The sequence below is a fragment of the Gopherus evgoodei genome, unplaced genomic scaffold (genome assembly GCF_007399415.2).
Source record: "Gopherus evgoodei ecotype Sinaloan lineage unplaced genomic scaffold, rGopEvg1_v1.p scaffold_34_arrow_ctg1, whole genome shotgun sequence".
NCBI classification, from domain to species: Eukaryota; Metazoa; Chordata; order Testudines; family Testudinidae; genus Gopherus; species Gopherus evgoodei.
In genome coordinates, this window is record NW_022060016.1 from 4388283 (window position 1) to 4414938 (window position 26656).

Genomic DNA, 26656 nt, shown 5'->3' on the forward strand with positions numbered 1-26656 from the left:
AAGGCCTCAGGTGTCCCATCCCCCAGTGCAGATCGTCCTCCCAGGCCAACCCTCCCCACTCAGCATCCACAGACCACATTAAGAGCCGTCCCAGTTCGTCACAGGGACACGATAATGGTTTTCAAGTACATCAAAGGTTGTTACAAGGAGAAGGGAGAAAAATTGTTCTTCTGAACCTCTGAGGACAGGACAAGAAGCAACTGGCTTAAACTGCAGCAAGGGCAGTTTAGGTCGGACATTAGGAAAAACTTCCTTACTGTCGGGGTGGTTAAACACTGGAATAAATTGCCTAGGGAAGTTGTGGAATCTCCATCATTGGGGATTTTTAAGAGCAGGTTGGACAAACACCCGTCAGGGATGGTCTAGAGAATATTTAGTCCTGCCATGAGTGACGGAGACTGGACTAGAGACCTCTCAAGATCCCTTCCAGTCCTATGATTCTATTCGATGTGCACACACACATGGAGCGGGGGGATGCACACAGACAGAGAGGAGGATGTGCACACACACACACAGAGCAAGGGATGCACACACACACGTGCACACACGCACACAGAGGGGGATGTGCACACACAGACACGGGGTTGTGCACACACACACAGAGGGATGTGCACACAGACACACACAGAGCAGCGGATGCACGTGCACACACACACACACACACACACACACACACACACACACACACACACTGCCCTGCACCCCACAATGCCAGGGCTCCTGCTCTGCCCCTCAAAGCCTCCCTGCCCTATCCCCTAGGGCAGTCCCTGCCCCACATCACACAGCGCCCCCTCTCACATCTCCTACAGTGCCAGGGCTTCTGCCCCGACCTGCACCAAAGAGAACCCTCTTCCCAGTGCCCCACTGCGCCCCCTATCCTATGCCCCACAGAGCACCCTGTCCACACCCCACAGCACCCTTTTCCCCATGCCCCACAACACCCCCTGCCCTGCACCCCACAGCACCCTCTTCCCTGCATCCCACAATCCCAGACTTGTGCCCCACACCCCACAGTACCCGCTGTCCAGTCCCAGCTATAACTGTGCCCGGCTTGTGCCCCCCAAGCTCTGATGTTCCCTGCCTGTGGGCCCCCACCCAGCTCTGACGGTGCCTGGCCAATCCTGCCCCTGCTCTGACTTCTGCCTGGATTATTCTCCCCCGGACCCTGAGTGTTCCCTCCCTGTGCCCCCCCCAGCTCTGACTGTGCCTGGCCTGTGCTCCCCCCCGCAGCGCTGACTGTGCCTGGGGGTGGGGGCCTGGCTGGGGCAGGCCTGCAGCCAGGGCCGGGGGTGCAGGCTCAGAGCCAGGAGGATACAGAAGCAGGGGTCTCTCAGCACAGGAAATCCAGGGGGTGCTGTGGTGAGGGGGGTGGAGCTCAGTCACCCCATGGGAGGGGCCACAGTGAGGGAGGTGGAGCCTGGCCAGCCTGTGGGAGGGGCCACAGTGAGGGAGGTGGAGCCTGGCCAGCCTGTGGGAGGGGCCACAATCAGGGAGGTGGAGCCTGGCCAGCCTGTGGGAGGGGCCACAGAGAGGGAGGTGGAGCCTAGTCAGCCTGTGGCACTGCAGCCAGCCTGGCCCCCTGCGTGCTCTGGATCTCTCCCGCCCGCCCTACCCGCTGGGAGTGCCAAGCCCTGCCCCCTGGGGTAGCTCTGTCCTTTGCCTCTTCCAGCCCCAGCAGCAGGGGGCGGTCTCTGGACCAGCCCCAGCCCCAGCCCTGAGCAAAGGGGCAGGGGGGGTTGCGGGGAAGAGGTGGGAGATTAACTCACCTGGCAGATGGCCAGCAGGCTTACGCCCCCACCCCCTGGGTACAGACACCCCTAGCAGGGTGAGCAGCACCATTCTGAGCATCCCTCCACCCCCCCCCGCAGGGCAGTGAACGAGGGCATCCCCCCGCCCCAGCCACCTAGTGCAGCAGAGATGGCCTCAGAGGCAGGACAGGGGGAGCTGTCAGGCTCCAGGAGAGGGGGTGTTCCCCTGGGGCTCCCCCCCACAGGGTTCTCAGGACCACCCAGTGCTCCCAGGAGTCTCCAGAGCTAATGGCTGCTGGACTGAGGGGGCATCAGGTCCCCCCCAACTCCTCTCCCACACTGCCCCGGGTCCCTGCTCTGAGCCTCCCCTGGGGTTGGGCAAACCCCTCCCATTGCAGTGTGGGGGGGTTCCCCTATCCCCCCACCACCTGGCTCTGACCCCTACCACAGTAGGGGTTAGGCACGGGCTCCCCCAAACCAGCTCCCCAGTCCCACAGTGACCAGTTGGGCCAGCCTACGGGGAGCCATAGGCCGGGCTGGTCCTGGGGAGGGTGGTGTCGGGTCCCTCCAGGACAGGGCCCAGCTCCAGGGCCTGGATCTGCAGCCCCTGCAGCCGTGGGGGCCAGGGACTAATGGGGTGCTGAGGTTAATGGAGGCCCAGGGTTCATGGGGACATTGATTGGAGGGCAGGGGGTTGATGGGAGGCCAGGTTCAGAGGAATGTTGATTTGGGGGCAGGGGAATGTTGATGGGGAGCAAGGAGTTGATGGGGGGGCCAGGGATCAGGGGGATGTTGATTGGGGGCAGGGGGTTGATGGGGGGGCCAGGGATCAGGGGGATGTTGATTGGGGGCAGGGGGTTGATGGTGGCCGGGGTTCATGGGGACATTGGTTGGGGGGCAGGGGGATGTTGATTGGGGGCAGGGGGTTGATGGGGGGCCATGTTTCAGGGGGACGTTGATTGGGGGGCAGGGGGATGTTGATTGAGGGGCAGGGGGTTGATGGTTGCTGGGGATCAGGGGGACGTTGACTAGGGGGCAGGACTTGATGGGGGTTGGGATTCAGGGGAACGCTGATTCGGGGGTGATGCGCTGTACCTCGGGGAAGCAGAGCAGGGTAAGGCTGCCCAGGCAAGGGTGCAGGGACCCCGGCAATCTCCGGGCAGTGTCCCATTGGTGCAGGGGCAGGGTGTAAGCGCGGCCTGTTACTCCAAGAGAAGTCCCCCTTTAAGCACTTTCAGTGTAGTGGCTGGGGACAGTCCGGAGGGGGTCACCCCTTTGTGTTTTCCGTCTGCTTATTTCGGGAGGGGGAAGCAGGAACAGAAAAGCAGGAAAATGCGTCCCAGTGAGGCAGCTGGCCAGGCTGGAAGCGGAAGAGCAGGCAAAGGGCAGGAGGTTCAGGCAGAATCCAGGCTTGAAGGAGAGGAGGCTGCACACAGAGGGGCAGTGGGAGAAAGGGAGAAAGAGTGAAAACACCACCTGGACCTGCTAGAGAAGCAGAACCAGAACCCCCGGCCCCAATGACCCCATCACTCCAAAAATCCACGAATGGGAACACTCAAGTCCCGCAGCCAGGGAAGACGGTGATATTGCTGAATGGGGGGCAGGGATTTGATGGGAGGGCCAAGGGAATGTGGAGTGGGCGGCTGCAAGTTGATTGGGTTCAGGGTTCAGGGTAATATTGATAGAGGGATCAGGAAGTTGATGGGGGGCCGAGTTCAGGGGGATGTTGATTGGGGGGCAGGGAGTTGATGGGAGTTTGGGGATCAGTGGAATATTTATTGAGAGTCAGGGAATTGATTTGGGGCTGGGTTTCAGAGGGATGTTGATGGGGGTAAGGGGTTGATGGGGGGCCAGGTTCACGGGAACGTTTACTGGGGGTCAGGGAGTTGATGGGGTGGGCGTGTTCAGGGGGATATTGACTGAGGCGCAGGGGGTTGATGGTGGCCAGGGTTTATGTGGATGTAGATTTGGGCACCCGAGCCCCTCCTTCCCCTCACCCCCCAGGCTCTGCTGGCTCCGGACCTGGCCCCCCTCAGTCCCCCTAACCTGGCCTGTCCCTCCTGCTGATTTCAAACACAGGGGCAGTAGAGAGCAGCCATGGGCTGACCCCTGCCTATTGCCCCAGGCCCTGCTCCCCACCAGCTGCGCCTGACTCCCCGACTTGCCTGGCATCTCTGGGGCACGAGGAACAGCCTCCTCCGTTCGTCTATCCATCAGGGGCCCTACCCTGATTCTCACCCCTCCTAGAAGGCAGCTCCTAGGGGATCCCCAGGCCCCACTCCACCTGGTCCCACAACTGTGACTGGGGTCCTCTCCCCACAAATCCAACAGGCTCCTGCCACTGTGGGTTGGGGCAGGAGGGGGGATGTCTGCATCCTCGCTGCTTCCCAATTCCTTAGTGGGGTCAGTGCTGGGACATTGGTCATCCTGACCACCCACCCCCTGCTCTGGGGCCATGTGGGTCCCTGGCTGCCCCCTTCAGGCCCCACACTCACCCCCCAGCTCCCCACAACCCTGGCCACCCAAGTCAGGAGAGACAGGGGTGTGGAAGGCGGATTCCTGCCAGCAGGGTATGGCAGGGGTGCGGGGGCAGGGCAGGTGGGTGAAGAGGATGGTGGCCAGCAGAAGGTGGGTGAAGGCCCCTATCTCTCCCCAACCCACACCTGAGATAGAGCTTGGTCATGAGAATGTCAGCCTGACCCTCCCCCTCATCACTGCTCAGCTGGTGGGGCCCTGCAGCAGCTGCTCCAGCCACCCACTGGAAGGGCAGCCACACTCCGGCCTGGCTCAGAGGGGGCACAGCCACTGCGGGGCTAAGGGGCAAAGAGAAGAGACTGAATCCTGCACCCCACGGCCCCTGGCACAGGACTCGGCCCAGGGATGGGGCCAGCAGAGTGCCCCTCCCCAGACACAGCTCTGCTGGTGCCCCTCACTCCATATTCGCAGCCCCCTGCCAGCCCAGCCCTGGGCTCTTCCAAGCTCTGTCGGTGCCCCTCACTGCTGACCCACAGCCCCCTGCCAGCCCAGACCTGGGCTTCCATCCCACCCATCTCTGCTGGTGCCTCTCACTCCATATTCACAGCCCCCTGCCAACCCAGCCCTGGGATCCCTCCAGCTCTGCCAGTGCCCCTCAGTCCTGACCCGCAGCCCCCTGCCAGCCCAGATCTGGGCTCCCCTCCCACCCATCTCTGCTGGAGCCCCTCACTCCATATTCACAGCCCCCTGCCAGCCCAGCCCTGGGATCCCCCAGCTCTGCCGATGCCCCTCACTCCCGACCCGCAGCCCCCTGCCAGCCCAGCCCTGGGCTCCCCCAGCTCTGCCGATGCCCCTCACTCCCAACCCGCAGCCCCCTGCCAGTCCAGCCCTAGGCTCCCCCAGCTCTGCCAGGGACCCTGTGACCAACTGGATTTTTCCTCCTTATTATGTTGTATGGGAGCCTATGTGAGTCTTACTGTTTTGCATGAATACTGTGTGTGCCTCAGTTTCCCTGTGTGCTGCACCAATGCCCAGGGTGGTGGGAGTAAGGGTGGGTGACTTTTGCTAAGACCCTCCGGGCCAGGTGAAGAGGCTCCAGCTGCCCTTCGTATGGCGCCACAGCGGCCTCTAGTGGGCAAAGGCGGTTTCCCGTGTGCTGCGTGTGTAACGGGGTGGTGGGAGAGGATGTGACCTCGCCTAGCAGCTGGGACCCCCGGAGGAATGGCCTGGAGACTGGGTACCCCAGCAAGTGGTGCCTGGGAGACCCAGCCCAGACCCACTTGGGAGCCAGCTGGTTCTGGCCAGGAGGAGGACAAAGGGCTGAGGAGAGAGGACCCCAGTGACCTGACCAACCAGTTCCAGCCAGAGGGGCACTTAGGATGGAGGAGAGATGGCCCCAGCGACATCTTTACCTGGGACAGAAGACAAAAGACAGGGGAGGAGCTGTTGGGGCGGCGATATCAGATGGTGGCTGGAAGGACGGGGGAGAGGAGCAGGCAGAGCCCACATGGAGGCAGGGAGACTAGGATGTGCTGGGCTGAGGGAGGCCAGGCCTGAGGCCCTGGAGAGTTTCCTGCGCTGTGTTCAGACACTCAATAAACCCTCCTGCTTTACGCTGGCTGAGAGTCGCTCCGGGCTAGAGAACGGGGTTGCATTATTCCCTCTGGAAGTGGAAGCCCTGGAGGTCCAGAGCGAGTGGACTCCCTGAGGGGGCCCACCGGAGAGACAGATGTGCTAAGGCTCAGAGAGGTGCGGTTCCAGGAGGCCGGGGGGGGGCTTAACCCCTGAGAGAGAGTGGAACCCCGAGGAGGGCTGTCACACTGAAGGGGGTTCCCCCCAGGGACCATATGGAGCCAAGAGGGTACGGGGCCTGTGAGTCTGTGACAGCCAGTTTGTCAAAGGGAAGTGGCCATGCACCTGCCTTTGTAATCTGCGCTGAGATTCCCCGAGCACTTCAGCCGAAAGCACACTGCTCTAGGTAAAACAGAAACCAATCTATTAACCCCAGGAAGACAGATTTTAAATGATTCTAGGTAGCAGGCAGAGAGAGCCAAACTGGTAACATAAGAAAAAGCTAATTCACAGTGTAAATCCTACAGACTAGGTAAGATTTGAATCAAGCAGCGTCTCGCTCTCATAGACGCTGAAGGCAGCTCACAGTCTCCATACAAAGGCTGGGTTCCCTGCCAGCCTGGGACCAATCTCCTCAGTTCAAAGTCTCCGTCTTCCAGATGTTGAGATGAGGGAGGAGAGAGGCCAAGTGGTGATGTCATTGCTCCTAACACCAGCTCTGTGTCTCCACCTGGTGATCACTCACGGGCTCTCGCACCTGCACAACGCTATCTCTCCAACGGACACCCCGCAGCCGGGCCAATTCCTAGAGCTGGAAAATGCCTTGAGCATTGCAGCAGTTCTAGGTTCCCTGGCCTGGTGCTGCCAGTCGCACCCGCTGGGGAAGGCCCTTTGGTGCAGCGCCGAGCTGGAGTACGCACCCTAAAAGTTTAGAATGGGCAGAACATACCGACCGTCCGTTTCCCCCCCACTTTATCTTTAACCCTCCTCTTGGCCCTGGTGCGGCCCAGCAATTTGCAGAACTGTCTGCATCAGTGTGTGGCTGTTAGAGCCCCGTTAACTATGGGCTCGTAACCCTGGGCTGGTACAGTGCGGGCCAGCCCACAATTTCTCTGCTTGGGCACCCCAGGGAGCTCAAGGTCAGTTGGTTCACTGGGACCCCCCCCCCACATGCTTCCAGAGTTGCTATTCCTGAGGTCCTGCTCCCCTTCCCGGCCACGTGACCGACAGCCCCAGCTCTGAGAGGTGACCCTGCATTTGGGGGTGGAAACGCAGGTTGGCCCCGTGTGATGCCCAGTGTTGTCTTGTAATCTAGGCCAACAAGGCCTAGGCCTAGGGCGGCAAATTTGCTCGCATCGCCCTCCCCAACTCCATCTCTTCCCCAAATCCCCAGCCTGCCTCTTCCCCCAGGCGCACCGCGCTTCCCTCCTTCCGCCTCCCTCCCAGGCTCGCCGCGCGAAAGCGCTGGGAGGGAGGGAGAAGCGAGTAGCGGTGCAATCGGAGGATAGCGGAGGAGAGGTGAGCTCGGGCCGGCGGGCGTGGGAAGTAACTCTTGGGGGTGGGGGCAGGGACCCGCTCCCCGTCCCAACTCACCTCCACTCCACCGCTGCCATCCCCCGAGCGCCCCACAGCTCCTCTTCTCCCCCCTCCCTCCCAGTCTCGCCGTGGGGGAGTGGTGGTGAGCTAGCATGTGGAGGGGGAGGGGAGGCACTTTTTTGAGGGCCTAAGAGTGGTAAATTTGTTAATCCACCACTGGTGATGCCATCATGTACTGCCCTCACTTTGGTGGCATCTGCAGCTTTCCCCAGCCAGGTGTCGATCTTTTCCTCCTGACCATTGATAAAGACACTGATGTGTGTCAGGCTGAGATCCAATCCCCCAGTAGACATGCCACACAGGGGACAATTCCCCCTTACCAATGCCTTTTTGGGCACTAGCCAATGTAAATATAGACTCTGTGGATCCCAGAGAGTGGAAATTTCCCATCACACAGAGTCGAGTGCCTGATCTGGGCTGACCCACTTCTGCCAGTAGGGTCACTTGTAGCTATGAAATGTACAATCTCATAAAAAACCCGTAACAAGTGTTTGCCAAACCCTATGTCACATGTTAACCACACTGATGCCCTTCAGTGCAGTACTGATCATCTCCTGGATCAGCCTTCCCAGGATTTTGCCCAGGATCGATGTCCCACTAACCAGCCTAGTAGGCAAATCATCCTGCTTTTAACTGTGGCATTTCCCCAGATCCCTGGACCTTCCCCAAAAGGTCAAAGATCTGTTAGAAAACCCCACTAATGGTCCTGAGAGCTCCTCAGCCAATTCTTTCGATACTCTTGGGTGCAAGTTATCTGGTCCTGCCGATTGAAACTGGTGTTTCACTTTAGTTCCCGATAGAATAGGATGGTCTCCTCACCACAAAATATATACGAAGCACAGCTGTTTTTCTGTGTTAGGGCTGAGAATGTCAGTCCACAGGACACCTTCAGTTCCAGGTCTAAGCTCCCAGAGGGAGCAGGAATCCACCCACTCTGGGACAGGCAAAGTCCCAGAGCCTCCACCTCATCCCCCATGGCATGATCCCATCTCTCTCCAGTCTTGTGTCCATGCCAGAGACCCTGGTGCCCCAAACCCCCCTGTCTATTGCACTGAGGGGAGATTTGGGCTGGATAACAGACAACCCCACCCCCGCCACGGCTAGGAACTCTGGGTTGGTGCGTCAGGAGTCACGGAGCCCGTGCCCCAGTCCAAACATGTCCTGCATTCCATGCCCCACCACCAGCTGTGTAGCCCAGCCACCCAGACCTTCCCCTCTCCCAGGGCAGGGAAAGGACCCACCACCCTGGTCTGCTGCCACCCGGCCTGGACCCCCCTAGACAAAGGGAAGGGCACATGGGATGGCCGAGCCAGGTGAGGCCGGCCCTGCAGCCCCAGGGCCCTGCCCTGCAGCCCCAGGGCCCTGCCCAACCCAGTCCTTGCGCTGTGTCAGGGTTGGTCACGGCAGAGTGATCGCCTATCTCTGTGTAGCCAGCGGCCTGTGCTCCCCAATGCCATGCTGGAACCACCATCTTTGACAAATAACATTTGCAGAATCTTGCAGAATTTTAAAATATTGTGCATGGAATTTTTTTATTTTATTTTATTTTTTTTTTTTGGTGCAGAAGACCCTCAGGAGTACCATTCACATGGCAGGTAACCAGAGCTCTCGAGCCAGGGAGGAGCCAGATGGATATCGACCCAGCTACAGAGAGCACATTGGTCTGCATTTTCCTTCCCAAAGAATCCACTGCAAAGGGTCACTGGGCTTTAAAGCCAGGGACTGTGTGACGGAGTGGGAGATTTTCTTGTTTTTTCCAATGGTTCACATGCAGCGGAAGTGGGACTCAGTTTCCCTAGGTGTTACTGGTTTAATGAGGTGGTGAGAGAGGGAGTTTGTTGTTACGGAGGGTCAGCAAACGGCCTAGAGAATGGATACCCCAGTGACTGGTGACCAGCAGGCCCAGCTTGGGAGCCACAGCCGGTTCTGCCCAGTGGGAGGACAATGGGCTGCGGAGAGAGGGCCCCAGTGACCTGACCAGCCAGAGGGGCCAGAGAACAGAAGAGAGGAGATGAGGCCCAAGCAACTCTGTTTACCTGGATCAAAGACAATGGACAGAGGCAGGGCTTGGGGCTGGTGATATCAGATGCCCAGCTGGGAAGAAGGGGGGCTGGGGGCTGGACAGGGGGAGGCCATCAGAGCCCACCTGGATGCAGAGGAGAGTTGGATGTGCTGTGCTGAAGGAGACCAGGCCTGAGAGATTCCTGTGCTGTGTTCAGCTGCTCAATAAACCCTCCTGTTTTACGCTGGTCTAGAGAACAGGGTTGCATCATCCCCTTTTAGGGGGACTGGAACCCTGGGGGTCCAGAGCAAGTGGACTCCCTGAGGGGGCCCACAGCGAGAGACTGACGTGCTAAGGCTCAGAGAGGTGCGGCTCCAGGAGAGAGAGTGGATCCCCAGGAGAAGGGCTGTCACACTGAAGGGGGTTCCCCTCACGGACCGCATGGGGCCAAGAGTGGGCATGATCTGTGAGTCCGTGACAGACTGACACTCGAGCGACCAGCCGTTGCAGCAGCTGGCTGCATGCGGCGTTACTGGGCTATAAAGCGGGAGCGATCCTGGCTGCATGTGGTGTTACTGGGCTATAAAGCTGGGGGCGATCCTGGCTTCCTGCGGCGTTTCTGGGCTATACAGCTGAGGGTAATCCTGCTGCGTGCAGCGTTACTGGGCTATAAAGCTGGGGGAGATCCTGGCTGCATACAACATTACTGGGTGGTAAAGCTGGGGATGATCCTGGCTGCATGCGGCGTTACTGGGCTATAAAGCTGGGGGTGATCCTGCCTGCATGCGGCGTTACTGGGCTATAAAACTGGGGGGTGATCCTGGCTCCCTGCGGCGTTACTGGTCTATAAAGCTGGGGGTGATCCTGGCTGCATGCAGCGTTACTGGGCTATAAAGCTCGGGGCGATCCTGGCCGCATGCGGTGTCACTGGGCCATAAAGCTGGGGCCATCCTGGCTGCGTGCTGGGGTATGCTGAGCAGCAAGTAAGGGCTGTTCCAAAAGCCAGTGGCGGCTGGTGAGGAATATCCCTGTCACAGGGCTGCATTCCCGCCGCTCGGGCTGTTATGGACATTCACCCACACTCTGCTTAGACGGCTGTGACCAAGCCCAGGGAGGACCAGGCAGGAGGCTTGGGCACGGTCGCCTACCTGTCCCCAGTGAGACTGAGCAGTGTGGGATCAAGGGAAGCCCCCGTCTCCTTATGATTCAGGAGCGGGATGGGAAGGCCACGGCCAGGAGGTGGATGCCTCCTCGGCTCTCCAAACAGAGACAATCCACTTTGGGGTACCAGGCGGGTGGTGGGGTGGACAAAGCCGGTGGAGCTGTCTATCGTGGGGGGGATGCAAGGGACCAGAGCCCCTGAAACCACAGAACTTTGGGGGCTCTCAGCTAAGGGGGGGCTGAGGTCTTGGGGAGCTGAGTATGGCGGAGAAACTGGCCGAGGTGAGAAACCTGCCGAACAGACGCGTGTTTTGCCTGTGCTGGTTCATGCTTCATCCTCGGGCCGGGGGGCCAGGACTTGCTGGTGGGCTTTTCCTGCACAGCAGGGCCAGACTGGGCCTGGGCTCAGAGCGTTTGTCCAGCCCCGTTACACAGTGACCGGGCGAGGGCTGGGCATGGCCGGGAGCTGCTTTGGGGGAATTCGGGACAGGGGGACGCTGGGGTCACTGCAAACAGCAACGGGGTGGCCTCTTGGGGGGCATCAGACGGGGAGGTCTCCAGCTGCCCTGAGGGGAGGCTGAGGCAGGATCCGAGAGCCTGGCAACGGGCATTGGTCTTTGCTGGGGTGGGGGAGTCCTTTGCTCTTAGCCCTGCCCCTGCCTTTGAGCCCCGGGCTGCCCCCTAACCTCCAGCGCCCCTCCCTGCGCCATGCACTCCAGTGCAGCGATGGGGGGCCATGCGCAGGCCCTGGCAGCATCCGTCCCCTTGTGCTGTGGTGTTTCCTCTGGTGCCAGCACAGGGCCAGGCAGGGAGCCCCGGGCCCGGCAGAGCTGTCGGGGGTGGGGAATGTCGGGGGGCCCGGCAGAGCCCTCGGGGGTGGGGAATGTCGGGGAGCCCAGCAGAGCCATTGAGGTGGGGAATGTCGGGGGGCCCGGCAGAGCCGTCGGGGGTGGGGAATGTCGGGGAGCCCAGCAGAGCCGTTGGGGTGGGGAATGTTGGGGGGCCCGGCAGAGCCGTCGGGGGTGGGGAATATCTGGGAGCCCAGCAGAGCCGTTGGGGTGGGGAATGTCAGGGGTCCCGGCAGAGCTGTCGGGGGTGGGGAATGTTGGGGAGCCCAGCAGAGCCGTTGGGGTGGGGAATGTCGGGGGGCCTGGCAGAGCCCTCGGGGGTGGGGAATGTCGGGGAGCCCAGCAGAGCCGTTGGGGTGGGGAATGTCGGGGGTCCCGGCAGAGCCATCGGGGGTGGGGAATGTCGGGGAGCCCAGCAGAGCCGTTGGGGTGGGGAATGTCGGGGGTCCCGGCAGAGCCATCGGGGGTGGGGAATGTCGGGGAGCCCAGCAGAGCCGTTGGGGTGGGGAATGTCGGGGGGCCCGGCAGAGCCGTCGGGGGTGGGGAATGTCGGGGAGCCCAGCAGAGCCATTGGGGTGGGGAATGTCGGGGGGCCCGGCAGAGCCGTCGGGGGTGGGGAATGTCAGGGAGCCCAGCAGAGTCGTTGGGTTGGGGAATGTCGGGGGGCCCAGCAGAGCTGTCGGGGGGGGCGGCATGTTGTCAGGGAAAGGGGTGGTCCAGTATCCTCATCCCATGGGCACCTCTGCCCCAAAGGTCTGCTCAGCCGGGGGCGCCGCTCTCACAGGGTCCCTGCAATGGAGCAGACAGCAACAGGCATGTCACATGGGCCCAGATCCGAGGGGCGGGGGGCAGAGGCTACAGGCCGGGGTTTAAAGGGGATGCTGGGAGTGCAAGGGTGGGGGAATGGGATGGGGGACAGAGTAGCTGGGGTGGGGAGGGGAATGGCTGGGTTGGAGGCCGTGTGGTGGAGAGAGAAGGGGACCATGGGGTGAGGGGAAGGGGGCTGGGCTGGGGGATGTGACCCCTGGGGCGGAGAGGGCAGGGAGCTGGGCTCGGGGCCAAGGGTGGAGGGAGCAGGAGTTGAGGGCAGTGGAGGGAGGGGCTGGGAACCATGGGGCAGAGGAGGGAGGGGCTGGGGACAGGGGCGGCTCTAAGTACTTTGCCGCCCCAAGCAGGGCAGGCAGGCTGCCTTCCGCGGCTTGCCTGCGGGAGGTCCCCGGTCCCGGCTGGGGAACACAGAGTGGAGGGAGCAGGGGCTGGGGGCCACGGGGCAGAGGGGGCTGTTGTGGGAGCTGTGGGGTGGAGGGAGCAGGAGGACATGGGGTGGCGGGAGTGGGGGCTGGGGTGGGGGCCACGAGGTGGAGGGGGCAGAGGCTGCAGGGCGGTGGGAGTGGGGGCCATGGGGCACAGGGAGCGGGGATTGGGGACCCGGGATGGACGGGGCTGGGGTGGAGGTGGTGGGGCCTGGAAGCTGGGGGTTTAGGGAGCAGGGGCTGGGGGGAAGAGGGGGTGGGGGCTGGAAGCTGGGGGTGGATGGAGCAGGGGCTGGGGGCCATGGGTTGATCAGTCCTTACCAACGTCTGGGCCTCATAGCTCTGTCGCAGGCCTCCATGATCATGGACCTTCTGCAAGGGGACAGCAGGGGTCAGCCCAGAGGCAGTGCCTGGCCCCCTCGCTACCCCACCCTTGGGGTCCCCTGAGGGCCAGGGGGTTCTCACCCCCTCTCGTCCCATGGAGCCATAGGGCAGGCCCTCAGGCCCGTGTGCTGGGGCCGCCATATAGTGGGGTGCGCTCGCTGTGGGGGGTCTGTACTCACTTGCTGGCCAGACCCCCGCCGGGGGGCAGGCTGGGGTTCACCTCGGACGCCAGGCACCGGAAGGTGGCCACGAGGCTGGCAGCCCCCTGCTTCTGCAGCTCCCCATACAGCTCTGTGGGGAGAGGGGCTGGCGCGTAACTGGCTCTGCCCAGGCACTCAAAGCCCCGCTCTGCCCTCCACCGTACCTGGTTATCCCCTCCCCACTGCCCCTGCCCCCATCCCGTTCTCACTCATCTGCCTCTGCCCTCTCCCTGCCTTCCCCCTGCTGCCCCTGCCCTCCCCCATTCCCCTCCCTGTTGCCCTTGGCCCCCCATGGCCTGAGGGGCAGTAGCTGCCACAGGCAGGCATGGGCGCCTCCCGATCTGGGTCCCATGGTCTAGCTGCCCCATAGCCAAAGGCCTGGTGCTGCCCAGAGCTTGACCTCACCCACCTGCCACCCGACTCTCCAGGTGTGCGTCCAGCTCCCTCTCCTTCTGCAGGGCAGCCTGGGAGGTGCCAGGGGCCCCCCGGAAACACATCACCATGCAGGTCATGTTGTCACGGCTTCCCTGGGCAGGAGAGAATCAACTGGGTAGAGGGGGGGACTGAGGGTGGAGACAGGCGGCTGTAGGGGGCTCTGATGGGTCATTGGAATGGTGGGAGCCCATGGGGGCATTATGCCTGGATACGGCCCAGTGTGGAGCCCACGGGCCCATACAACAGCCAGATAAGGAGAGCAGCCTGATCTGCACCTCCCCAGCCCACCGCAAGAAATCCATCCAACTAGACAGTGTTGGGGGGGGTCCCTCATCCCCCCCCTCCCGCCCCAAACCTCTGGCCAGGCAGAGCTAACAGAACCACTGGCTGCTGGAGAGGAAAGGCCCCATGTCCCATTCCCTTCCCCCTGAGCCAGCCAGTCCCTGCCCTGGGGGCAGATGGGAACCGGCGCCCCCTAGAGGGGAAAGGTCCCATGTCTCATTCTCCGCTCCCTGGGCCAGCCAGTCCCTTCCCTGGGGCCAGATGAGAGCCAGCGCCCCCTAGAGGAGAAAGGTCCCATGTCTCATTCTCCGCTCCCTGGGCCAGCCAGTCCCTGCCCTGGTGCCGGCTGGGAACTGGCGCCCCCTAGAGGGGAAAGGCCCTGTGCCCCACTCCCCGGAGCCAGCCAGTCCCTTCCCTGGGGCCAGATGAGAGCCAGCGCCCCCTAGAGGGGAAAGGTCCCATGTCTCATTCTCCGCTCCCTGGGCCAGCCAGTCCCTGCCCTGGTGCTGGCTGGGAACCGGCGCCCCCTAGAGGGGAAAGGCCCTGTGCCCCACTCCCCGGAGCCAGCCAGTCCCTGCCCTGGTGCCGGATTGAAGCCGGCAGCCGCTAGAGGGGAAAGGTCCCATGCCTCATTCCCTGCCTCCCTGAGCCAGCCAGTCCCTGCCCTGGGGGCAAAAGGGAACCAGTGCCCCCGAGAGGAGAAAGGTCCCATGTCCCATTCCCTGTCCCACCCCACCCTGCTGCTGGCTGGAAGCCAGTGACCGCTAGAGCCCAGTGGCCCTGCCCCCCATCCCTGCCTCACCTTGTAGATCCCAGCGTCCAGGACCTCCTCGCACATGGCCTGCGGGTCCCCGCCGAGCAGCAGGCGGGAGCGGACGAAGGTGCAGAGCCCCTCGGTGTCGAAGGCGTCCCAGAACTCGTCCTCACCAGGGCAGCGCGCCAGCTCGTACACCTCGGGCTCGGGCGACACCAGCTGCTCCGTCTGGCCCCGCCAGGCCACGGCCTTGTAGTCAAAGTCAGCCAGGGCGCGGGAGACGGCCAAGGAGCCGTTGACACGCTGCAGCAGGACGGTGCCGCCGGCGTTCTCGATGCGCTCCCGCTCCCGCGGCCGGCTGGGCTCGAGGTCCTCCGTGTAGAAGGTGAGGCGGCTGGCCTGGCACAGCAGCGCCCGCGAGTCGCCCAGGTTGATGAAGTAGAGGTGGCCCGGTGAGATCAGCACGGCCACGGCGGTGGAGCCAGCGTGCTCCCACCCCTCGGCATGGGCCAGGGCCTGCATGCGGCTGTCAATGCGCAGGAAGCCCCCCGCACTGTCTCCTTCATCAGCCCAGGTGACTTTGCCTCCCCTGTGAAGGCCTCGCCCACCACCACCTCCCCCAGCAGGTGGCGGGCGCAGAACTGTGCCACCGTGTTGCCCGCGTGCCCATCGTACAGGGCAAAGAAGGCCCAGGTGGCCACGGCACCTGGCAGCTGGGGCTGAGCCGTGTGAGCGTCCTCCATGTGTGCCCGCCAGCCCTGCATGGCGTCCAGCCCATAGCACGGCCCACTTCCCGCGCCCCGCTCCAGCAGCTTCTCCATCCGTGGTGCCTCCAGGAAGGAGCCAGGCCCCTCGCCACGCTCCGCCTTGAAGAGACACGAAACCACCTGCTCCGCCTGCGACACCAGCAGCCGCATAAAGGTCGCCATCCTGTGCCCTGGGTACTCACCCTGTTCCCAGGCCTAGTGCCCCCAACCAAGTGCCATGGGGAATCATCCGGTGCCCGGGCCTGGTGCCCTGGGCCATCACCACTTGGTACCAGCCCTCTGATCTCTGGCAAGTTTCAGTTTCTCAGCCCCAGGAGCTGACCTGTGCACCTGCCAACTCCCTGGGGCCTTCCTGGCATCCCCCCATGGTGCCCTGCAGCCGGCTTACCCCCTGGCAGCCCCAGGGACACATGCACTGCAGGGGCTGCCGCAGCTCTGTCCTCCTTGGCACCATAATTCCTCATCCTGTAGCTAAATATGGAATGTTAAATCTCCTAAACCCTGCCCGGCCATGGCCCAGCAGGCAGCTTGGGCCATACGAGGTTGGTGTGTGGGTAGCGGGACCCCGGGCCCACCCCGCCCTAGCCACTGTGAGTGTTCTGCAGAGTGCAGACAGATTGGCAAGCGAGCTGTGAGCGGTGGCTGGATGGGGAGGGGCCGGGAATAAGGGGGATGGTGGGAATGCAGAGCAGGAGGGAGAGGATGGGTGCGTGGATGGGTGGGTGTGGAGGAGAGGGACAGGGTGGGTGGTGGAGTGGCACCAGGGAGATTGAGGGGGCTACAGAGAAAGAGCAGTTGGAAGGGGTGGGGGATGTGCAGGGGGGAGACATAAGCAAGGAAGGGACCAGGCCCACAGTGCCATCATTAAAGTGTCCATTTTCCCATCAGCAAGCTGTCCAGTGGCCATTCCCTTCAGGGCTGGGGGAGCAGCAGCAGGGCCCAGCTGGGGTTGTGGTGTGGGGTGGAGCAGCAGGGCCCACCTGGCCTAGGCTGCTTTTCTCCCAGTTTGAATTCAGGGCTTCTCCCCGCATAGCTTCACATAGAAACTTGACTTTTTTTCACTTCCTGTCCCAAATTGCTGGGCACTGTTGCTGGGTGACTGTATTTATGTATCCTACCTCCCCGCAGAGGTGGCTGCATCTCAGCACCAGCCGACTGATCCCTGTATAAACAGCCCCACGTCCCACCCCAGAGATGGCTGCATGGCATTCTGGCAGCACCGGCTGTTGGGGCCCTGGTGGTATCCGTGGGGAAAGGCGCTAGAGAAGTGTTGGGTGATTACTAATGTGGTGACTCTGTTATGCCCAGAAGGGGGCAGTGCTGTCCCCGGTGGTCCCCAGGTAGGGGGTGGGGCAGCGCAGGGTCCGTGCCACCCTGCTCAGCCTGGCGAGGGGCAGCGCTGAGTCCCAGGCTGGGCTGCACCTGTGGTAGATGCTCAGCTCCGGCCTCGCCCTCAACCCACCAGGGGCGGCTGATGCCTGGTGTCCCACTGTGCCACCCACCACCATCTCCATGGAGATGCCCCATCCCCACAGGCCCTACCACCTGCATCCTGGGTGCTGAACCAGGGGCTGCAGGTCTGGGTGCTTGGGGTGGCACGAGAGTGAGTGAGGAGGGGCTCAGAGTACCAGGTGGCATGGCATGGGGTGAGGGGCAGCGGTTTGGGGTGACCAGGTGGAGGAGGGGTGCCTACCCTCACCCTGCAGGGTCCCCATGACTACCTCCCCACTCCCATCCCATCATGCCATTAATTCCTCTTTCCCCAGAGTGCTCTGAGCCATGTCCCACTCCCATACCTCCCTCTGTACCCACCCCAGGACCTACTCCCACCCCTCCCTCTCCACCCAGCTCAGGATCTACCCCCCACCCCTCTCTCTCCATCCCTCCAGGACCTATCCCCACCCTTTCCCCCCTGCCCACCCCTCCAGGATCTACCCCCCACCCCTCCCTCTCCATCCCTCCAGGACCTACCCCCACCCTTTCCCCTCTGCCCACCCCTCCAGGATCTACTCCCCACCCCTCCCTCTCCACCCCTCCAGGACCTACCCCCTCCCCTCCCTCTCCACCCCTCCAGGACCTACCCCCTCCCCTCCCTCTCCACCCAGCACAGGATCTACCCCCTCCCCTCCCTCTCCACCCCTCCAGGACCTACCCCCTCCCCTCCCTCTCCACCCCTCCAGGACCTACTCCCACCCCTCCCTCTCCACCCAGCACAGGATCTACCCCCCACTCCTCTCTCTCCATCCCTCCAGGACCTACCCCCACCCTTTCCCCTCTGCCCACCCCTCCAGGATCTACCCCCCCACCCCTCCCTCTCCACCCCTTCAGGACCTACCCCCACCCCTCCCTCTCCACCCAGCACAGGATCTATCCCCATCCCTCTCTCTCTACCCACCCCAGGACGGAGCTACCCCACCCCTCCCTCTCCACCCTCATATAATCATAGAAGATCAGGGCTGGAAGGGCCCTCAGGAGGTATCTTGTCCAATCCCCTGCTCAAAGCAGGACCAACCCCCAACTAAATCACCCCTCCACGTCCCTCCAGGATCTACTCCCCCATCTCCACCAGGATCTGCCCCCCACGTTCTCTCCCTTCCCCTGCGCCTTTGTCTCCGTCCCCCTTTGTCTGCGTCTCCCCCCCACACACACGCTCCCCGCCCCTCGCCTTTGTAAGCCGCCGCCCGCCCTCCTCCGCAGAGCCCCCCCTCCCCAGCAATCGTTCGCGGGCCGGCGCGGAGCGGAGCCGAGGGGGCAGCGAGCTGCACAGCCGCGGCTTCCCCACCCGGCCGGCCGGCGGCAGCAGCATGGGGCCGGGGAGATGAGAGCCGGGGGGCGCCGGGGGGCAGCGCCGCCGCAGCGCACCGCGAGCCCCATGAAGGGAACTGCGGGGCGATGGGGCAGGTCCTGGGGTTCGCCCACTGCAGTAAGTAGCGGGCCGGGCGGGGCGCGGGGATCGGGCCTTCCGGGCGGGGGGACCAGGGTCAGGGTGGGGGATCGGGCCCCGGGGGTGAGGATCGGGACTGTGCGGGGGGGATCGGGCCCGGCCGGGCGTGGGGACCAGGGTCGGGGGGGGATCGGGCCCGGCTGGGCGTGGGGACCAGGGACAGGCTGGGGGATCGGCCCGCGGCGGGATCAGGCCCGGGCGTGGCGGGATCGGGTCCGATGCCCCCGTGCGCCACCAGCCCAGCCTCGCTGGCCGGCCAGGCGCTCCAGCGGCTCCTGCTGCGGGGCTCGCGGGGTCCCCGGCAGAGCCGGGCCGCTGGGGAGCCGCCACCGGGGAATCTCTCGCCGGCTCCGCTGGCGGCTGCTCTGCGCCCCGGGGCCTGGCCATGGCGCGGGCGCGGCGGCAGGCTGCTTCCCCGGGGCTGCAGGGGCGCTGCGCGGGCTCCGGGCCGGTTCAGCACCTGGGCTGGGCGGAGAGCGGCAGCCGAGGGCCCTGGGCTGAGCTAAGCAGGGACCCCGGGAGGTGCCTGGGGCGGGTGCCCCCGTGGGCTCTGCTCCCCGCCTGCCTCGAGGGACTGCGCTGCTGGGCGCTTTGCTCTGGGGAGCTGGGGGGCCGAGGATCATTGCTGAAATCCGACAGCGGGGCCGGGGGGTGACCCAGCCACCGCCCCGCCCCCCGACTCCAGCGCAGGTCCGGGTGCGGTGGGGGCTCCGCGGGAGCTGTGGGGAGTCACAGGCCTAAGGCTGCTAAGGATCAAGCAGCAGGGTACAAGAGGTGCAGGCAGGAACCATTATCGTTTATTAGGTGCATTACGGTACCATCTGTGAGCCCCAGCTATGGGGCAGGCCCCCACTGTGCCAGGGGCTGTACATTTTTATTGCTATTGGGTGTACTACGGTAGTGCCTAGAACCCCCAGCCACAGGGGCAGGCCGCATTGTGCCAGGTACTGTACATTTTATAGCTATTAGGTGCATTATGATAGGGCCTAGGACCTGCAGCCATGGGGCAGGCCCCACTGTGCCAGGCCCTGCACACACACAGAGCCAAACATCCCTCTTGGGAATTTACCACTGAGACTTTCTGAAGGGAAATTCACTTTGGGCAACATTGAAAATTTCTCAGGAAAATGTCAATTTTGCTGCAAAATTTCCATTTTCTGTCAGAAAAATCATTCCCAGCCCCCTGGCTCCTCTGCCCCTGGGTGGCCGAGGCTTCATGGTGCTTGGCTCTGGGCAGCTTCCTAGACGCACCCCAGGGTGCCCACTTCATTCCTGCTTCAGGAACTTGCGGGAGGGGTTTGGTCCCAGTCACGGATTAAGAACAAAGTTCCCAAAACTCTTAAGTATTTGGTAAAACAGGAATTTAATTTCCCAGCCGTCATTCACGGGCACTTGATCAGGGGTGTGGTTGGGGCTGACCCCATTCCTGCAGTCACATGAGGGGGCGCTGTGCTATAGGGCACAGGCAGGGCTGACCCATTCCTGCAGTGCGTACTGGGGATGCTGTGCTATAGGGCACAGGCAGGGCTGACCCATTGCTGCAGTGTACAGGAGGGGGCGCTGTGCTATAGGGCACAGGCAGGGCTGACCCATTCCTGCAGTGCACACTGGGGATGCTGTGCTATAGGGCACAGGCAGGGCTGACCCATTCCTGCAGTGTACGCTAGGGGGCGTTATGCAATAGGGCACAGGCAGGGCTGACCCATTGCTGCAGTGCGCACTAGGAGGTGCTGTGCTATAGGGCACAGGCAGGGCTGACCCATTGCTGCAGTGCGCACTGGGGATGCTGTGCTATAGGGCACAGGCAGGGCTAACCCATTGCTGCAGTGTACACTAGGGGGCATTATGCAATAGGGCACAGGCAGGCTGACCCATTGCTGCAGTGCGCACTGGGGATGCTGTGCTATAGGGCACAGGCAGGGCTGACCCATTGCTGCAGTGCGCACTGGGGATGCTGTGCTATAGGGCACAGGCAGGGCTGACCCATTGCTGCAGTGTACACTAGGGGGCATTATGCAATAGGGCACAGGCAGGCTGACCCATTGCTGCAGTGCGCACTGGGGATGCTGTGCTATAGGGCACAGGCAGGCTGACCCATTGCTGCAGTGCGCACTGGGGATGCTGTGCTATAGGGCACAGGCAGGGCTGACCCATTGCTGCAGTGCACACTGGGGATGCTGTGCTATAGGGCACAGGCAGGGCTGACCCATTGCTGCAGTGCACACTAGGAGGTGCTGTGCTATAGGGCACAGGCAGGGCTGACCCATTGCTGCAGTGCGCACTGGGGATGCTGTGCTATAGGGCACAGGCAGGGCTGACCGATTCTGGCAGTGAACACTAGGGGGCATTATGCAATAGGACACAGGCAGGGCTGACCCATTGCTGCAGTGCGCACTAGGAGGTGCTGTGCTATAGGGCACAGGCAGGGCTGACCCATTGCTGCAGTGTACACTAGGGGGCATTATGCAATAGGGCACAGGCAGGCTGACCCATTGCTGCAGTGCGCACTGGGGATGCTGTGCTATAGGGCACAGGCAGGGCTGACCCATTGCTGCAGTGCGCACTAGGAGGTGCTGTGCTATAGGGCACAGGCAGGGCTGACCCATTGCTGCAGTGCGCACTGGGGATGCTGTGCTATAGGGCACAGGCAGGGCTGACCCATTCCCGCAGTCGCGCAAGGGGGCACTGTGCTCTGGAGCGCACTTGCAGGCTGGGCTGACCCCAGGGCGCCAGCCTTACTGACTGTTCCCCAAGCGAGAGGCTGGCCAGAGCCCTGGGGTCAGGACTCAGCCCTTTGGGGAGGAGCCTGGGGAACTGGAAGGTGAATGAGTCAGGACCTTAATATCAGTGATTCAAAGGACAACAATCTCCCACCAGCAGCACAGCACCCGCTGACGAGCCCTGCCCCTGGCCACACCGGCCCCCCTGCTGAGCCCTGCCTCGCCCACACGGCGCCCCCTACTGAACCCTGCCCCTGGCCGCATGGCACCCCCTGCTGAACCCTGCAGCACAGTGCCCCTCCCCGCACCCCCGGCTCTTTTCTTACAGCAACTGGGCTTTGCCTTGACCCCCTTGTCTTGACCAGACCTGCCAGGGAGCCAGACAGTTTGGGGCAGGAGGAGGCTTCTTCACCCACCAGGGCCCTGGCACTGGCCCAGCTCCTGCATTAACCCCCTGGCCTGCACACAGCTGGGCTCTGAGCAGCTGTGGGAAGGGGGTAATGTCAGGCCCTGGAACAGACTGTGGTGGGAGGTGGCAGCACCTGCCCGCCCGTCTGTGGGGAGAGAGACCTGCCTCGGCCAGTGGGGCTCGCACAATGGTGCCCCCTGCTGGGCAGCCTGAAATAGGCCCCCTGGGTCTGGCTAGGGGCTGCCCCAAGGGTCAATGTCCTGGCAGAGGGGTTGCAGGGTAAAGCTGCCCCAAATACCCCAGCTCAGATCAACCCGTCTCTGACTGTCCCCAGCAACCTGCCCCTGCATAGAAAGGGTCTACTGCAGACAGACAAGCCTGCGTTTATTGGGGGGCAGTTAGAGCAAGGGGGTGGTATGGTTGGAAGGGGTCTGGGGAGGGAGAGGAGCACAGTGGGGGACAGCAGGGGGCGGGGAAGGATGCAGCTTGGATGCTGGAAAGATCCCCTGGGTCTTTGCGCACAGGTACTTACATCCAGCAGCAGAAGGGGGCATCCTCTCCTTGGGTTAGTGAGGACACTGGTCAGCAGGGCCGGGAACAGGAGAGAGTTTGTTGCAATGGATGTTCTAGTTGGCACCTGCCCCCAGCCTGGGCATGGAGTGAGGCTGCGGGTTAGATTGTGCTGCTTGGAATCACGGCTCAGGGTTTGGTCTGGTAGTAAATAATGCAAAATGGCTGAGCCCCCCAGGACTGCTCAGTGCCCTGCAGGAAGCGGGGTGAGGTGCTCATTAGGGGGCACTGTGCTGCAGGGAATGGGGTGGAGGGCTGGGGGACTCAGGGATGGGTGGACTCATTCCTTGTCCGGGGCTCAGGAGTGAACTGACCCCAAGGCCTCCCTCTCTCTCTTGCAGAAGAATCTCCTTCTACTGTCTCCACCACACCCGACTCCACAGATGGTGAGTCTCGGCCCCCCACACGCTGTCCCCAGAGCTCCCAGCACAGGGGGCAGAGCCCCTTACAGTCCCATCCCTGATGATGTTTGGATCCCCCACAGCCTGGAGGCTGGGGGTGGGGGGCAGATCCCCTCCCAGCCTGGTCCCCCGTGAGGGTTGGGGGGTTGGATCCACCATGGCCCGGTCCCCATTGGGAAGTTGATCGTGAGGGGGGCAGATCCCCTCACAGCCTGGTTCCCGGTGGGGTTTGGAGCATTGGATCCCCCATGGCCTGTTCCCCATGAGGGGGAACAGATCCCCTCACAGCTGGGGCCCCACTGGGGTTTGGAGGGTTGGATCCCCTATGGCTTGAGTCCTCATCAGGAGGATGAGGGGGGCAGATCCCTTCACAGCCCAGTGCCTGTCAGGGTTTGGGGGGTTGGATCCCCCACAGTCCGGTCTCCATCGGGGAGTTGATGGGGGACAGATCCTCTCACAGCCTGGTCCCTGGTGGGGTTCGGGGGGTTGTATCTCCCACAGTACAGTCCCCATCGGGAGGTTGAGGGGGTGTCACGGTCTCACAGATCGTGCCCACTCTTGGCCCTGTACGGTCCCTGCAAGGAAGCCCCTTCAGAGTGACAGCCCTTCTCGGGGGTCCACTCTCTCTTGGGGGTTAGGCCCCTCCACCTCCTGGAACCACACCTCTCTGAGCCTTAGCACGCCTGTCTCTCGCTGTGGCCGCCTCAGGGAGTCCACTCGCTCTGGACCCCTGGGTCCTTCCTCCCAGAGGGAATAATGCCACCCTGCTCTCTAGACCGGAGCGACTCTCAGCCAGCGTAAAACAGGAGGGTTTATTGAGCGTCTGAACACAGCATAGGAAATCTCTGCTCCCTCAGGCCTGGCCTCCCTCAGCCCAGTATATCTAAGTCTCTCCTGCAGCCAGGTGAGCCCTGCCTGCTCTGTCTCTCCAGTCTCGAGCCCTTCCTCCCACCCCCTGCTTCCCAGGTGGGCATCAGATATCACCTCCCCCAAGCCCCACCTCTGTCCTTTGTCTTCTGTCCAAGTAAACAGGGTCTCCTGGACCTCCTCTCCTCTCAACCGTCCTTTGTCCCCCTCTGGCTGATCAGGTCACCAGGGTCCTCTCTTTGCAGCCCATTGTCCTCCCACTGGCCAGAACTGGCTGTGACTCCTGAGCTGGGCCTCCTGGTCACCAGTCGCTGGGTTATCCATTCTCCAGGCCATTAGCTGGTCCCAAGTTTCCTCACTGGTCCTCTGTACCAACAAACTCCCTCTTCCAACACCTGTAACATCCAGGGAAACTGCATCCCACCATCTCTGCATGCAAACCATAGAAACAAACAAGAAACGCCCCCCACACACACACCTCATCACATCTTTGCCCCCTTCGAGTCTGAACTGAGTGGGGTCATTTAGCCAATTACCTGGGGAAGTTCAGGGCTCCCACCCCGGTATAGCATCGGCTATAACATTGGCCTCCCCCTCACATGAACCACCTCCATGCCATACCCCTGGAGGAGCAGGCTTCATCTCAGGAGCTCGGCATTAGCCTCTTTCGTCTGGTGCAGACACGTCAGGGGCGAACGGTCAGTGTGCGCAGTGAAGTGCCGCCCAAATAGATACGGCTGCAGCTTTTTAAGGATCCACCCCATGGCCAGGCATTCCTTCTCCATGGCCACATAGTGTTGCGCCCGGGGCAGCAGCTTCTTAGTCATCTACACACAGCCAGCACCAACTTCTCCCTGTCCCAGTATGGCTTCATCATGTTGACATGGCTCTGTGCCTGGTTGGACAGTTCCACTACATAGTTCACCTTGTTTACCTGTCTGATGACCTTAAAGGGGCCATCCCAGGCAGCTCGTTCTTCCTCACGGGGATGAGAAGCATCATCTGGTCCCCGGTAGCATAGGAATGGGCATGTGCTGAGTAGTTGTACCAGACCTTCTGGTTCCTCTGTGCCTTGGCCAGGTTTCCCCTGGCTAAGCCCATGAGCTCTGAGCTTTTCCTGGAAGGTCAGTACATATTCCACCACTGATTCTCCGTCAGGAGAGGCCTTCCTCTCCCACTCACCACCAGGATGCATATCTTCCCCAAGTGGGTCGCCCTGCTGTGGAGCCCCACTGTGTCCATGGCCACCTTCTGGAAAGGCTCCTCTATGATGGGCTGAGGTCTCAGAGCTGCTTTACACTTATCTTGGGCCTTCCCCACCCTCTGCAGGAGTTACAGGGCCTGCAATGCTGTTGGACAGCATCAAAGATCCCAGGCCTGTAAAAGTTCTAGGGCAGTCTGTGCCTGGTGCGCCTGATACTCTGAAAGGGAGATATTATAGGCCAAGTAGAACAGTCTGTGGCGGTACCTCTGGGAAACCACCAACTGCCTCCTGGCCTTCCAAGGTTCAGTTTGCCCTGAACCAGCCCATTCCTGGTACAGGAATCCCTTCTCCCACAGGAATCTCTTCTGGCGGTCCTCCCCCTGGGATCCTGCACTGCTGTGGCCAGCAAGGGCCCTCAGCTTCTCCAAGGAGGGATCCTCCTGCAGCTCCATCAGGAATTCAGCTGCTGCATTTGAGGCTCCATCCGTGGTTGGCAGTTCCTCAGCTTCCCCACCTTGGGACAGAGGCTCCAGCCCAGCCCTGTCAAGCCCCACCTTCGGTCCCCCACCTTCAGAAGGTCCTGCATCCCTCACTGGCTCTGGCTCTGGGTAAGGATCAGGGCGCTCTGAGTGCCATCCAGCCAGTTCTCCAAGTCATTACCCATTAGCAGCTCAGTAGGCAGGTGATTGTGCACCCCAACCTCTTTGGGTTCCTCAGCCCCCCATTTCAGGTGCACTACAGGCACTTTGATGGGGGCCTGAATACTCCCCTCAGGGTCATGTAGGCATTGGGCACTAGCAGTTCTGGATCCACCACCTCAGGCCACACCAGTGTCACCTCTGCACCCCTGTCCCAGAACCCCTGGACTGGCAGTGCCCCCTCTCGGTGGGCTTCCACCCAGTTGAGACCCTGCAGGTTCTGCTTGGCCACCATTTCCGTCATCTTCAGGCATTGTGCCACCTTGTGTCCTTTTGGCCACAGTAATTACATTTCAGGTCCCTCAAGTCCCATGAGGGGGGTCAACCTGCCCTGTCATTCATGGGCACCCCTGAGTCATGCTTCCTGGAGTCCCCCTTTTGAGAGGTCTCTGGGTGACTTCCCTTCTGAGTTCCCGATGCGGGTCTCCCTCCTGCCCCTGATCTGCTTTCTACAAACTCATCCCACTGCACAGATCTTTGGGCTTTCGGTCCACTAACCACATCTTAAGGTCTGGAGGGCAGATGTCAGACAGCTGCTCCAACCCCACCAGGTTATACACGGCCTCGGTGATAGTGGCCCCTGCGCCCTTCCCCCACTTACTGAGATATTCCCCCAGCAGGTTAGCAACCTCCTTGTAAGTGATACTGGAGGTCTTGTGTACCCTCCAGAACCGTTGCCTGTACACCCCGGGGGTCAGTTCAAACTTCAGCAGCAAAGCCTGTTTGAACAGGTCATAGCCCCCCATCTCAATACCATCCATTTGGCTGAACACCTCCATGGCCTTGGGACCCAGCAGGGAGGTCAGACAGCGAAGCCTGTCTGGGGGCTCAATCTGGTTCAGATCACAAGCCTGCTCAAAGGCTGTGAGGTAGGCATTGTGGCAGAGCTCCGACCTTCTCCCCGTGGGTCCCACACTTCTAGGCGGTTATTGCTAGCCTCAGTGGCTCACTGTGACCCTCCACGTAGCCCTTCTCTCTCTAGGGCCAGGGTTACAGTCCTCTGAGCCCTTTTCATCATAGGCCTGCAAAGAGGTTGGGGAGAGAACTCCCACAGTCTCAGTTGTCCCTGGGGGCTTGTTTCAGAACAATTTAGCCTCCTGTCCTGACAGGGGCCTGACTTCCCCTCCCAGGAGATGTTCCTATAGTGGTGGATTGGGGGGAACCCAGGCCTGCCCTCTACTCCGGGTTCCGACCCAGTGACCCTAATGGTAGCAGCTGTTGGCAGCCAACCTTTCACTGCCAGAGTTGCTACATTTCCATGGGCCACTTCCCCACAGCTCTCCTGCTTCTCCCTTACCTTAGGGCTCCCTTACCGTGTCGTCATTACCCAGCCCTTCAGCCGCACTTCCTATCCTCTGGCTCCCCA

The 26656-nt window shown here is 62.0% G+C and overlaps 2 protein-coding genes across 3 annotated transcripts in view; one reads left to right on the forward strand and one right to left on the reverse strand.

Moving 5' to 3' along the window:
- Positions 1-12127: 12127 nt before the first annotated feature.
- On the reverse strand, positions 12128-15639 carry PPM1N (protein phosphatase, Mg2+/Mn2+ dependent 1N (putative)). Its single transcript, XM_030544359.1, is given in 6 exon segments — positions 12128-12191; positions 12977-13027; positions 13219-13330; positions 13649-13766; positions 14759-15258; positions 15261-15639. Coding segments are annotated over 6 exon segments (1224 nt in total).
- Positions 15640-18322: 2683 nt separating this feature from the next.
- The window catches only part of RTN2 (reticulon 2), a 29351-nt gene continuing 21017 nt past the window's right edge, over positions 18323-26656 (forward strand). Inside the window, exons 1-2 of one of the 2 annotated variants that reach the window (XM_030544689.1) lie at positions 18323-18400; positions 22462-22506. In XM_030544689.1, coding sequence (XP_030400549.1) covers positions 18370-18400; positions 22462-22506 — 76 coding nt within the window. In that variant the 5' untranslated portion in view covers positions 18323-18369. The remainder of the gene's footprint in view (positions 18401-22461; positions 22507-26656) is intronic. The other variant, XM_030544690.1, reaches the window with a different exon arrangement.